This window comes from Chanos chanos, chromosome 10 (genome assembly GCF_902362185.1).
Source record: "Chanos chanos chromosome 10, fChaCha1.1, whole genome shotgun sequence".
NCBI classification, from domain to species: Eukaryota; Metazoa; Chordata; class Actinopteri; order Gonorynchiformes; family Chanidae; genus Chanos; species Chanos chanos.
Window position 1 is genome coordinate 7,821,954 of NC_044504.1, and position 13,980 is coordinate 7,835,933.

Below are 13,980 nucleotides of genomic sequence, written 5' to 3' on the forward strand. Positions count from 1 at the left end.
CAGACTTATAAGAGTATGTCTTGTAGATGCAGACAGATAAAACAGATACAGTCGCCAGGACGCACAAAATCGAAACATGAAAAGGATATGGTTTAGCCTAATAAATACTGTACCTTGTACAGGGCAGGCGGCAATGCTGAGTATCCCGATACCCATCGTCTTCCATGCCTCTGTTAGACCGTGCAGTTTTGATAGTATTTCTGGGACTAGAGAACACAAATCATTCGCTGTTTTTAATTGCGTCCCATACTTTGCCTTGCCACGCTCACTGCCCGCATTAACTGTGTGCATCCGTAACTGTTGTCAATGAGGTCATAGTTTCACTTAGATGTTTCTCCTGGGTGGAACACACTCGCGTTTCCAGTTCTCGATACAAAAAACAGCATGCAAAAAAATTATATTCTGTCTCAAATTATGTCTTACCAAGATCGTCCTTGGTCCTCACCGCGGCTGTCAACTTTCATCAGTATTGTTTACAAAAGTGTCAAACCCCAGCAATAGGTCTCTTCTACTTTTGTAACCATCACAGAATGATGCCCTTTAGTTTACAGTTTCAGTGCAAACGAGTATTCACCAACCCACTTCTACCCGTTTACCCCTTCGCGATTTAAAATTCTGGAACTCCCACCATTTTTTCCACAGTCCTGCCCTGCTCAACAGTTGGTTCTCTGTTTCTATCGGTCGCCTGCACAGCTTGGTCTTTAACTGAAGCAACAGTCCACATTTTCAAGTCATGACACGATGGTAGGAATGGTTGCCAAACTCCCTACCCTCCCACCTCCCAGCGCGTAGTTAATTCAAGACACACCGAATGTTCAAGCACTAGATCGACGAAGGCATCTAAATCACATGCCGTCCGAAAAGCAGATAAAGCGCACCGAACGCTGTCACAGCGCGTTGAATGCTGAGAGTATCAACAGAAAATTCCTGTTTGTGCTCCTGATATTACACCTACTTTATACATACCGGAGTGTCATGACAATCATAACTTTCCCTGAGAAGGAGAAGACTTTGAAAGAGAGACTGCTAGATAACTTAAAACTATATTCCTAATCTCCCTTTTCAAAATATTCCGCTTCTTTTAACGTGTGATTTTGTTAAAGATTGAGAAATGAGTATTTGAATAGCTGTCATTCCCGATATTTGATGACACCGACATCTTGTGGCAGAAATGTTACGGCACACCTGCGCTGCTATGAACGGCGGCTATTTAATGCCTCTCTCTTTTGAAATCTGCGTTTACATTCGGGGTTTTTTTTCGTGCCCCAGAATGACGTCATGGAGGAAGATAGTAAGCCCTCTTAAACGAATAGATGAATCAAGCATGATGCAAAACGTGTTTTTGACATTTATTGCAAACCGAATTATTTGTACGTCGTATAAACGGGAAAAAAATCTAGGCAAACGGACAATGAGTGCATGCAAAGCATAGACGATCACACTTGGAGTTCACATCCACTCAACGATATCTCAATGGCTGCAAGAGGAGAAATCAGACTGACCGAAGTCTAGTTATTCCAGACACTTTACTGACGTTTGGGTGCAACATCTGCCTCCAGATTCAGATTCTGTTTAAACATGACTGACACTGCCAATTTTACACCTCTTATCATTTACCACCCCAAATATCACACCTGTGTTGTATTCAGCTCAGTGAAAAAAAATAGCCTGCTAGCACGTATAGTGCTTAGTCACATGTGCCCAAATTGATCAGCTGTTGGATCCTGTTGGTTACAGTGTGAGTTAAGGTATAAATATACACCATCTATAACCTCAACTACCAAAGACAAATACATTAAGGAACAGGTATCTGTGGAGTGAGACAAAGAGACACCTTACATGGGTTTACTCCAAGATACAGACCTACATGTATTAATTAAAAATGCTTGGCCAAAAAAGAAAAGGGAGCAACAAAACATTAACACCTGAATATTTCAACTTGAGGTAAAAACATCTGCATTGACTGATTAAAAATGATTGCTGACCCAAGATATAAAATATCAGACTGTTTACACAAAACATATAACAGTTAATTAAAAATGTCAAAACAGAAACGCTTCTCTTAACATAAAAATTGCTTTCATTTAAACTCAGAACAAGCTAATATTCTGAGTGGAGTTTACAAGGTTGATAAAACTACTGGAAGGAGTTGGGCTGAGGACTGAACTGTTGGAGGTGGTGCAGTAGAACATCTCTTCTCCATGTGAACAGTCTTGGGGGAAGAGGGCTGTCATGATTAAGCCAATGATCATAATGAATACTCCAGCTATGAGAATTAGAGTGGGGATAAGATTCTCCCCTTGTAACCAGCGTCCAGTGGAAAGCCTCAAAAAACAGGCAGAGGGAATGATGAAGATAAGTGGGGTAGCACTCAGAACACCCTAAAAAAAAAGACAGGTTTAATGGGATTTTGGCCAAAATATTCATGCGCATGTATGATACAAATACATGCAAAAAAATATATATATTAGATTTAACTGAATACTGAAAACAGATCGTCACGGTAGTACGATCTCTCAGGTGATACGATGTGAATAGGATATGATGTAACTTCAACTGAAAGGAGTCTTTTCCTGAAAAGTCACTTTATAAAAGTCACCGTATTTAACATAAAAGAAATACTACACAACATGTAACACAAGCTGTGAGTGGTCATAAAAAGCATAACTTGGAAAAAAATACAAATGCAACAATAATGGCATTATATTAAGTATCATGTCTCAATGTAAAGGATTACAAACTGTTTTTTTTTGTTGTTGTTGTTGTTGTTGTTGTAACTTTTAAACTTACATTCAGCTCCAGGACAATCCCAAGACAGTCATAAGACAGTGATATGGCTGTTGCTGTGGAAACTATCACCAAGGTGATGATGAAATGGACAACATTGCTGAGCATTCCTCCAAAAAAGAGATTAGAGACCACCTAAAATTCATCATACAGACCAAGGGGAGAGGGTGTGAGAGAGACAGAAAACTTGTGGCTCCGCTTTGTTCTACACCAGACTTTCTAGAAAAATCTACTTAACAATTTTCCCTGGTGGAGAGGTTTTCAGATCCTCTGAAACAGTAAGTCTCTGCTTGCTTGTGCAAGAAAAAGAAACCACAAAGCCCAAAGGCAGGTTTTCACACAGATATTATGACCTCTATTATGAACTGTTTGCAAGAGCTTATTGTTTTCTCATTATAAAGGACAACTGAGGACAGTAGGCTATAAGCCATGGGATCTCTAAAATAAGCAAGGTTGTCACACAGTGAAACTAATAAACTAGGGAGATATTTGTGAGCTTTTGCATTGTCAATAAGTAATCAAATTAAGACTCTTCTTACCTCACGTGTCACGAAGCACTCAAGAGGGAATGTAGTTATTATACTGACTCCATAACAAAAGCGTCCAAACGTGGCCAGGTTGTCATTTCTGCAGTAATTCTCAAATATGTCACCTTAGGCAACACAGAAAAATAAAGCACATTTAAATGCAGGCAAAACATTGAAAAACCAAAATATCAAACTTGCTTTTTTTTTCTCATTTAATAAGCAGCAATATAAGACACCACTAGCCTGCATTGCATTTGGTAGATGGCTGCTTTTTGCTAACCTTGCGTGTAGCCGGTGAATGTAGCGTAGCCAGCTCCAGCAAACAAAACACTGACAAGTACAGCTGACCCCACAGACAGGTGAGTGATCCGGGTCCAGTTGCTCAGACTTGGATCTTTTAAGGATCCGTAGATCATAAAGCTGTTGTGGTGGCATATGAAAGCTAAAACACACACAAAAAAAACGCAAAACACTTCATTATCATTTTTAAAGGCAGAATATTGAACAGAAGGTCTCATATATGTATATGTATTTTATATATATATATATATATATATATAGCCATGTGATTACAGTAAAACAAACTGATCTGTCTTAGTATTAGTATAATTCCAAATTTGATGCACTTTTTTCTATTCGTTTACATTTTAGAGTAACCAAATCCACGTGTTACTACAATGTGGGTTCCTTCGTTATTTCCATGTTTTTATTGCTCTGTGAATAGCTTTGAACATGAAAATACGTCTGACTCCAGGGAACCATCCCTCGGCTACTGTGTCATATCTGTTCTGTTGAAATTTCTTTCAGCACCACAGAATCAAAAAGTAAACACACATAAATATTTTTAACCAGTCAAAATGTCCTCACCAAAAGACATGACACCAATAGCCTGAATGGCGTTCCACTGTCCAAACACCCATGCATCTTCAGTTGGAGGGCTATGTGCAGAAGAACAGCAAAAGTGCATGATATTATCAACATTCAGATCAACAGACCATCATAACTACCTTATATGCGGCATAACTCCATAACTCCTAACGTAATGATAAACGCATCAAAAACAAGTACTAAACGAAACAGCCAGATGCATCCACTTCTACACCTCTAGCACAACGCTCACCAGCTATATGACTAGAGAAAAGACAAACTAAAGCCATTAGACTATTTCAAAACAGTTTGTATATGCACACCAATAATATGACCTGTGATTAGGGCTTGGTAAATAACCTCACAAACAATGGTAGTCTTTACACCACTGTAAAAATGTTTGCATGTGCTTAGGACCTTAATGCATTAGACCCAAAGGTTCCAGCATTTTACGACGTGCGTCCAAGACTAAAGACGTCAAGAGTAAATGGTCCATCATTTTCTGCTAGTAATCAATGCTTTGCTGGCTAAATATTATCTAGATGACCGTCGGCGAATGGGAACATGTGACAGATGGTGGGGGGGGGGGGGGGGGGGGGCAGAGGGGGGGTCAGAGAACAGAGCAGGAAAAATAACCCTGTTTACATCTGAGGCCCAAGAGTAGCAGCTCTGATGATGACTGTGATGAGGATGGCCAGAGTCAACAGCATAGAGAGCAATGAAACCTGGGCACACACACACACACACACACACACACACACAAGGGAGAGAGAGAGGCTTTAAATGCATTAAGATGGAGTGATGAGCTGGATGAAAAAGGCGAGGAGAGTTAAATGGTACCTTGCCCAGTTTTGAGATATCACGGTACAGAGATAATGGGAGGGTGAACAGAATGGTGGACATAAGAATGACAAAATGACGCTCAGCTAGAAGGTGATCAGGACCAACTGTAAATATAAACAAAAGGAATACACTGGATAAACAAAAACAATACACTGGATAAACCTTTCTCATTGTTTACTCAACTAACGTCTTTCAAATTTGAACTTTTTTTTCTCTGATTATCAGTATCGGCACAATTGTTACTGGATTCCTTGAAGGTTTAGAGAGCAAAATAAGTCTTTTGATGTCAGGCCTTTTATGATCTAACAAATACGTATGCATGCATGTAGGTATGTATGTATGTATGTATTTATTTATACGAACAGAAACACATGTAAATTTGGTGAATTTAAAGTGCAATGTCAAAATGCCAAAATCAGCTTACCTCCCGGTATTCTCTGGAACACTTTTGTCAGTGTATCACCAGTAATGATGTTGTAACTTATCATAGCTAAATGACCAGAGATACACACACAAACATTAAAATTCGCCCAAATAAGTAGGCACTTGCATAAATCTTAACATCATGGTACATACTGTGAGTGTAAGCATAGACTTACAGTGAGCATTACCGCATGTTCTGGTTAAGCAAATTCACATCCTTCCACTTGCATTTCAGAGAAAAGAGAATCAGCTAAAGCCTTTCAGTTAAACATGAGTAGTTCCTCATGCAAAACCAACCTAAGATTACAAATCCAGATCGTCATAGTGACTGTAATAAATGAGCAATTACCAATGAAAGGATACAAAAACTGCAACAATGTCACAATGAAGTATCCCACAACACCAAATGTGCTGTGTACCAGAGCCTGGTAACTGTGTGTTCCTGACAAATTTCCCCCCTTAATCAACAAAATTATGGAGTAGTCTGCAAAAATAAATGCATAAAGGATTATGAAAGTTTAGTCAACAACATAATGACTGCACTTTTTTTGATGTAGCACTTAAATAATAAACAATGAGCAGTTTATTTGCAATGAAATAATACACAATATTTGGGCACTTCTAAGAATAAAAACAATGACACACAAATATGGAGCATCCTGTTCTGTAATGTGCACTTTATCACACTGAGTATTAGTATAAGTGAAGCATGAATTATTTTGTAGCATTTCTTAGGGAAATATAAAATATACATTTTCCGATATCAGCTAGCATTTTTTCCTTTCTGTTAAAATTTTGTTACCAGGATACTGCCCTTTCCAAGTCTACAAAAACGCGAAATGAACATTGGTTGGCTTGTCTGTACCTGTAATAACGGCAACCACCAAAAGAAGTAACAGGCCCAAGGGTAGTCCGGCCTGGTTCAGTGAATAAGGCAGACCTGACAGGGATAAGAGACATATGAATCATTTTAGTAAACACAAATGTTAAAAAAAAAGTTTTGATTTATTGGTCTATTTAAAAAATTGGTCTATTTAACGGTTGACCTTTTTCCTTCAAACAGGAGCTGAATAACGTGCTTCTTTTTTTTTTCACCAGCGTTAAAGCATGTGAACGAAAAGCCTTTGTCTGAAATCACATTTTCTATGGTCATATGACCTAATCACGGGAGGCACTGAGAACATGTGTAGTTTGACACAATTTTGGCTGGATACTCTGAAGCCTGCAAAAACAATTTAAAAACTTGCCCACAACAATGTGTAATGCGTATTTGTGAGAAGCATATGTGAGTAAAACGCTAAAGTGTATCTTTATGTTCAAATGTACGTTCAAATCTACTGTTTTGAAGTAGATTTAAAAATAAAATTTTATAATTACCTATTAATCCAGAACCGATAATGGAATTGATGAAATTAAATACAGCATAAGTAGTCGAACTCGTTCCCCCTTCCCTGGAATCCTTATGCGATAACAACATATCCCTAGAATCATGACTGGTTCGCTGAAACAACAAAGGAACAAGTTATAAAGTTTGTCTAAGATCTTACCTGAGATTCTAGCTAACACTACGGCAGCACTCAGCAACTATCTGACACATTAAGTTTACGATTCTTCCCACCCCACTACCGGGTGTACCTGCTGAGATAAGCTTCGCTTTTCGTTTGAATCCCTATCCATATCTGTAATGCGCTGTCTATCCTTGTCTCACGACAGCAAACTAACTGAGCTCCTTGAGTGCAACTGCACACGGCTTTACACTTGACTGACTTCAGCCCTCCCACATGATCACATCCAATGGGTTAGACGCGCCTGCAGTGCAGGTATTTGAGACTGCAACGTTCATTGAATGTTACGTCGTATTTGACACAAAAATAGAACCCCCTAACTGCTCAGCAAAATCTTGCTTTCTTATGGAGAGAGTAGACCTTTGAAATACAAAATTAATACATCGAAGTCCGCTGTGCATGTAATGCACTGATTAGTCGGTCTTACAGTAATATCAACTTCATATAGTCTACGGCCAGGATATTATATGACTTGACATCAGCAGATGTGCAAAGAGGTCTGCTAATATATCTAGGATCAGAATGAGAGACAAGTTCCTGATAAGACGCAGTTGTTACTTTATGGAAATGTAACAGCTGAAAGTGGGTGAAAAATAAATCATGTAACACACTGTTAGCCCCGTGTCCTGTGATCATAAACGCCGAGACTTACAAACATGACACAACCGCTTAAGGGTTACCACGTGACCATGTGTGGTGAGAGAGGATAAAACGTACTAATATATTTTTTCGACTTTCGAGAACAAGAGCATCTCTCTCTCTCTGTCCCCTATAACATGGATTCTCTAACGCTGCTACACAACTAGCTTGTGACATCTGGATCATGAGAAAGTTTCCTCCAAGATCTCCCCTATCCGCCTCACAGCACCCCCACTTCACAAACTCGTTTAATGTCACTTACCCACATTAATGACATTAACTTGTCTCAAGGAGCACATATTCGATTAGCGATACGTTTTATCTCAGCCACTATACGCAATAATTACAAAAAAAAGTGACTACAAATATCTAGTCGCAGTTGCAATCGAGTTACCACTAGGTGCCGTTAGAACTCTATAGGCCTAAGCATGAAGTGCGGTTCTCTGCTCCGGACCACCAAACTATACGTCTGAGCCGGCAAGATGGGAAACTTCATGTTATATTTTTTGGGTTTTGTTTTGTTTTGAAGTAAATGTCTCCGTTTCATTATCGTAGGAATGACTCCGTGTAGTTATTGTGAAAGGAATGCTGAACAATGTGACGACACTTTACCTAGGTTAAATAGTCTAAATCGGTTGAACATACACTTAGTACAGCTCCACTTAAGTTCAATACCTCGCTCAACAGCCCTGTCACTGATATGTGAATATTGCCCATCAATCATTCTCTGTCAGACAGAAGGTTCTGTCTGAATCTGAAATGGTGTGATACTTGGCACGCGCCCATTCGTTGAGACTGATCCCCTGTAAACCCCTGCCCTTTGACTTCTCTTTACAAGCACGTTTGCCGAGATCGCGCGTAAACTTGATATTACGCTAAATATGTCCTCAAAGAGTCCACCGTCACCACTCTCTCATGAATAACCGGAAGCGCTCAGAGCTGTTCTTGAAGACGAGTCTGGATTGATTGCACTCCCTTGTGATTTTTTCAGATCGTCTTATTTCGCGGAATAAACTACCGAGCAAAGAGATATCTGGAAAACAAATATTTCTCTTCTACTTTATGTTTCATCAAGTTTGCTTTGTGGCTATTGAAGATAAAAACGACTTTACAGAGTATTTTTCCAAGCAAGAATTTATCTGTTAATTTGTTGCATTGGACGACCATGGTGAGTTCGGTTTAACTCTTTGAAATCAGCACCTAGAAATACTTTTGAAAACATGATAGAATATGCGTTATGGACTTTAAGGAACGACGGGATTGCTTATTTTTATGCGAATGATATTTTTACTCGTTATTGTAATTCTTAGAGGATTCGTTTTAAACAAATCCAAGATACAGAGAGGCACATGGTGCTACGCCTCTTTTATGCTGTGAGTGTTCATGTTTTAATAAATAGCAAGGTGTGTATTGTAGTTCAGCGAACATCCGGATATCATAGAGATTTTTTTTAAAAATCTCCGCGAAAGACTATCACTTGGTTTTGTCGCTTATTGCAAGCCTGTTACGACTGTTTGTTACTGATAGACATTTCAGTGTTGCATTTGAACTTTTATATTAGACAACTGAATATACCCCAAACCTTGTGAAGTTGCTTTGAAGTTGTTACTCTGGCTCCTATTTACACAGGGGTCTGAAATAGCCCGCTGGTGTCACGTGCGGGGCGGGGTAGAGTTGGAGAAAGCTTGTTTTAATAATCTGGAAATTTGGCAATCTTGTTAGAAAATCCTCTGTATTGTCATGAAGTTACTTTGATACGCGTAGGCCTATCTAACTGATACTAGTGAAATAATGGCACTGAAAAGAGAGATGTGTAGTAGACCACTTCCTCCCAGTCCACGCCCTTGGTCGTTCACTTTTCCAGCTGCATTTGATTGCCTTATTATCGACAGAGAGAGAGAGAGAGAGAGAGAGAGAGAGAGAGAGAGAGAGAGAGAGATGACGTAAGAGACAGCAATTACTGCTGTGTTTAACAGTAAAATCAAAAGGGTCGAACGCGGGGTGTTTGTACACTGTATTTCATGAAATAGAGGGGACTGCCGTTTGACGGCCATGTGAACCCGCAGTCGTTAATAGTTCATGCGTAAGATAGCGACAACGGCATTTATTGCCTAACAGTGATGATGTAGCTTATTCGCCAGTGTCTCCATACTTTATCATGATATAACGCTGTGATTTGGCAAGAGAAAAGCAGACTACTGTGCTTCCATCCATATTTTAATACAGTCGGGAAAAGACAGTGAAGTTTAAATGCGGTCGCTACTTTCACAATCTTGAATGAAGCACCTTTCATACTGGTCTAGACTGTACCAATAGATGCATACGTTCGCATTTTCATAAAAGCCAAAATGAAGTGTTCCACTTTTTCAAATCCTCTCTCTCAGGAGCATGGTGTTACCGAAGTTGTATGAGATAATTAATGTGTACTTCGAAACCTCAAGGTCCTCCTACACGGAGTGTTAAACATAGAAAACACATTTAAGCTATGCTTTTGTTATCTTGACAAAGGTTACATTAATGGGCCCATAATCTTCACGGTGTGGAGATCGGAGGAAAAATCTTTTTACTGCTTTTCTTAACCCGATCCATTAATTTCTGTTGCGCTCAAGAAACCACGCATTATGAGGTTTGAATTGGAAATGATAGGACTTATTGGTTCTCTACCAATGAAAGTTGATGTGTACCGAATGTTAGATCCATTATCAAAGGCAGGAGAGTGATTCCGAGAACGGTTGCCAAGTGCTCTATTAGTGGTTTTCAGTTTCACTCATCTTGGATATGCTTTCTCGCACATTAGACTTAATGTTAGTGTGATGTACTTTCCGCGTAAGTAAGCCAAGAAAAAAACTGTTAAAGTGATTGTAGTCATGCTCATTTAAAGCGTGCTAAGCTTGATATGGTTGACGTTTCAGAACCATGGACAGCAACACCAAGTTCAATTCCTGGTACCATGTGGCCAGGCAAACTCAAATTTAGTGGCTTCAGTGTTTGCGTGTGTATGCCTGCAAGCAAATAGATGGTGGTTCTACTACCTGTTCTCATTGTTCTCAGATAAATAAGACAGGGGGAGAAAAACCAAAAAAAAAAAAAAAAAAAGAAATGAACCGCTGCATCTTTATAAAGAGAATATTAAAAAATATTTATATTTCCCTCGGCTGTCTAGGGATGAAAGCTTTTTGTTCATAAAGGCACACATAGTCTAACATAGTGCTGTTTGGTCCTTCTGGCAGGAATGAGATTAGATTAGACATTTTCAAAGCATCTCAATACATTAGTTACTTTGCTTTGGCACTTGAGAATGCAGTCATCAAAATATGAGAGGCCTCAACCAATTGATTTGTCCATCCATTGATCAATTAATTAATCAGGTCACACATCAACTTTGAGCTTACACTGGTTATAGGAGGAGCAAACTATCTGTGCTGGTGTAAAATAAATGAAGTGGTCAGACAATGCAGAGGTGAAGGTTTGCAGGTTTACACAGTTCAGTGCTTCTCACCAAAGTACTTCTCAGTGGGCAGGGCTTATATGAGCGCTGAGATATAGAAGACGAACAGGCGGCCACTTTGTGTTTCTAACCACAAAGTCTTTCATCAAGGATCCTGTCAGCAGCAGTTCAGTGTCTATCATAAAGGTTAAGTTGTTTTAACCAGAGAGCTTATTATTGTTGCTGCGTCGCAATTTCTCTTGCTCGGAGTAATGGAATTATAAATAACGTGTTTTACAGCACCATGAATCACAGGACAGATGTTTTTTGTGCCAGGATTTAAACAGGAGAAGACAGTAGTTTATTTTGGTTTATGGAGGAGTGCTGTGCTTCTCAACCATGCAGCCAACCAATAATTAAAATGACTGCAGATACTCTTGGGAAACAAGACTTGGACAACACCCTGTTAAGCTGCATTAGATAAAAAGCTATGTCCATGTATCACTCTGTCAGGAGATTATTAAGTTTTATATTTATATTCATATATATATATATATATATATATATGTATATATATATATTCTTTTTTTTTGATAGAGGGACATAGATAATGATCTTTTACATATGAGCTAAATTTTGTGTTCTGACTTAAATAGAGATAGAAAATAAATTTAATTTGCAGTCTGTTAGCCCCACAGTGAAGAATCTGAAGATCTTTCCACAGTGGAAAAGGTTTGGCAGTAATTACTATTAGTGAATATTTGAATAATATCTTGCCCAAATTCACAATATTAGGGCTACATTATTATATCAACAAAATATTCTTTATACATTTATTAATGCTTCCTTTTATCAGCTTACCTGAAATCTAATACACTTTAAAAACCATCTCTTTCAGAGACAAATGAGCTCCTTCAAGCAGGGTTTGATTGTGTGACATGTTTTTTGTATCTTAGTGTTTCATATTCATTCATAATAGGATGAGACTGTTTAATCTACAGTGTAGTTTTTTGAAGCTTTATTAATAATAAAATGTTTGAATATCGTAATTGCTTCTGTCATGAGCCCAATCATCCACACAAACCCACAAAGAGCTGTTATTGACAAAGGTGTTACGTGATGTTTAATGGAATCATAGAATAGTTTCCATATCACATTTACTGGGTGCAAACAAAATAATGGAAATGTAAAATAATAAAGGAAGACTTGCTAACCACTGAGGATCAAAGCTGCCATCTGTTTTAGGATGTGACTGGAATACTGGAATGTGCTTTTGCAGCTCTCTAGATTCTCCCATAGAGATTCAGTGATGTTTAGATATAGTCATCGCAAGTACAATTGCAATACAGCTGTAATGCTATTACAACTTGTAATTGCAGTTTTGTTCATTTAGCAGATGCTCTTGTACAGAACTGCTTGATATACACATTCAGATTGAGTAGTAAAGCAACCTCATGGCAGTATGTCATCATGGTATGGACTGCCTAGAGTCAGTAGTAATTATCACAAATGCATTTATTTGGCCCTGAAATATCTCTTATTTTATGTTGGTGTCATGACACCTCTGTTTAAACAGTGTTTTTTGGTGTATCATCATCTTGGAATATGAGGTCATCTTAAAAATGACACACAAATGGGCACACCTGCCATTGGTCAACGAAAATGACTCCATATTCCACAGCCATAACTCTAACAGTGGAGAGAAACAACGACTCTCTGGAGATCAGTGTTCGTGCAATACCATGCTCCGCTACCAGGTTTAACAACTGGAAACAGCCACTGTCCTCTAAAAGCATCTTTCTACTTTCTCCAAACAGTAATTCATCCAGGTACAGGAAAAAGAGCTCACACTAAAAGACCATGGGCTTGACAAAATGACTTTCTTTCATTGTTCAGATGTTTAGGTTTTTGTGTTCGTTTCATGGTTGTGCATTGTCTCTGGTTACAAGCAGTTTTATAACAATAGCAGTCCCTACCTTAAACGTCAGCTAGTCAACATTGGTTTTTGTTGAGACTGAGTCACAGAAGTAGAGACTTGTTCTCTGATTGTTTTGGTAATTTACCTGATGATTTCAGAGACAGACAAATCTTTTACCCTCAACATTTGACCAAGGTTTTACTTATTTGAAATATGTGAACTTGATTTTTGAGAGTATGTCCATTGGAACATTAAGCTATTTTGCTGTTTCTGTGAACAGTTATCCTGCTCTTCATGCACTAACTGTTTAAAGTCCAACTGACCTTTCAAGTTATTTTAAAAATGTTGATTTTAAGACACGTGACCCCTTGGACTTTGTCACGTATATGATAATTTGCAGAAATAGAGGTTATGTAAGAATGTGCTATGAAATAAAGCCAGTCATAAAGTCTGTTATAAAAAAAAAAGTTAGTAGTGTAGTTACAGTATATCATAATGCACATCTGTCCTAAAGGTTACTATGCATTGTGTTGGCTAATATTTTTTGAATTAGAGTATTAACTAGATGGGCAGTACTGTAATCAGTGTCACTGAAAGTTGTTTTTATTGTGAAGAAGCAGCTCCATTATTCAGAATACAGAGGTGCATCTCTTCAATTTAAATGTGTCAGTTTTGTGTCATCCACAGCTGTCGAGCTGTATTTCATGTAAGACATGATTTAGCTTGCTATTAGATCAAAGACAATATATTTTATCATTAAACTGCATGGGTTCATCTTTAAGTGCATTCAGATACAGGCCGTCGTTAATGGACTAAGTTAGTCCCCAGGGACTGGAGTGAGAGTGGGTTTCAGAGTCAATTATGGCCTCTCAGAATGTCTCATATATCAGCTGTGAAATGGATGCTCTACCAATGTCTAGTTCACAAGTTTGAATAGTCTTTTTGTCTTTGTCTTTTGACAGTAATACATGTAATAAATCCAGT

General features: G+C 38.4%; 2 protein-coding genes across 2 annotated transcripts in view; both read right to left on the reverse strand.

Moving 5' to 3' along the window:
- The window catches only part of cobll1b (cordon-bleu WH2 repeat protein-like 1b), a 28,344-nt gene extending 28,178 nt beyond the window's left edge, over positions 1-166 (reverse strand). Inside the window, exon 1 of the mRNA XM_030786643.1 lies at positions 114-166. Within this exon, the coding sequence (XP_030642503.1) occupies positions 114-166 (53 nt within the window). The remainder of the gene's footprint in view (positions 1-113) is intronic.
- A 1,924-nt stretch (positions 167-2,090) lies between these two features.
- Positions 2,091-6,924, reverse strand: slc38a11 (solute carrier family 38 member 11). Its single transcript, XM_030786645.1, has 11 exons — positions 6,825-6,924; positions 6,313-6,387; positions 5,797-5,931; positions 5,449-5,514; positions 5,022-5,128; positions 4,827-4,906; positions 4,182-4,252; positions 3,595-3,756; positions 3,327-3,439; positions 2,791-2,922; positions 2,091-2,381 (listed from the first exon to the last, which is right to left on the reverse strand). Exons 1-11 carry the CDS (start codon positions 6,922-6,924, stop codon positions 2,091-2,093), a joined length of 1,332 nt encoding a protein of 443 aa, XP_030642505.1.
- Between the last annotated feature and the right edge of the window lie 7,056 nt (positions 6,925-13,980).

Bases quoted from the DNA above. Each gene is read 5' to 3' on its own strand.
- slc38a11 (XM_030786645.1), bottom strand. From the start codon at position 6,924: ATGTTGTTATCGCATAAGGATTCCAGGGAAGGGGGAACGAGTTCGACT. The intron at 2,923-3,326 runs GTAAGAAGAGTC...GATGAATTTTAG, and splicing joins AGTGCTTCGTGACACGTGAG to GTGGTCTCTAATCTCTTTTT. The intron at 2,382-2,790 runs GTAAGTTTAAAA...CTTTTTTTTTAG, and splicing joins GGATTGTCCTGGAGCTGAAT to GGTGTTCTGAGTGCTACCCC.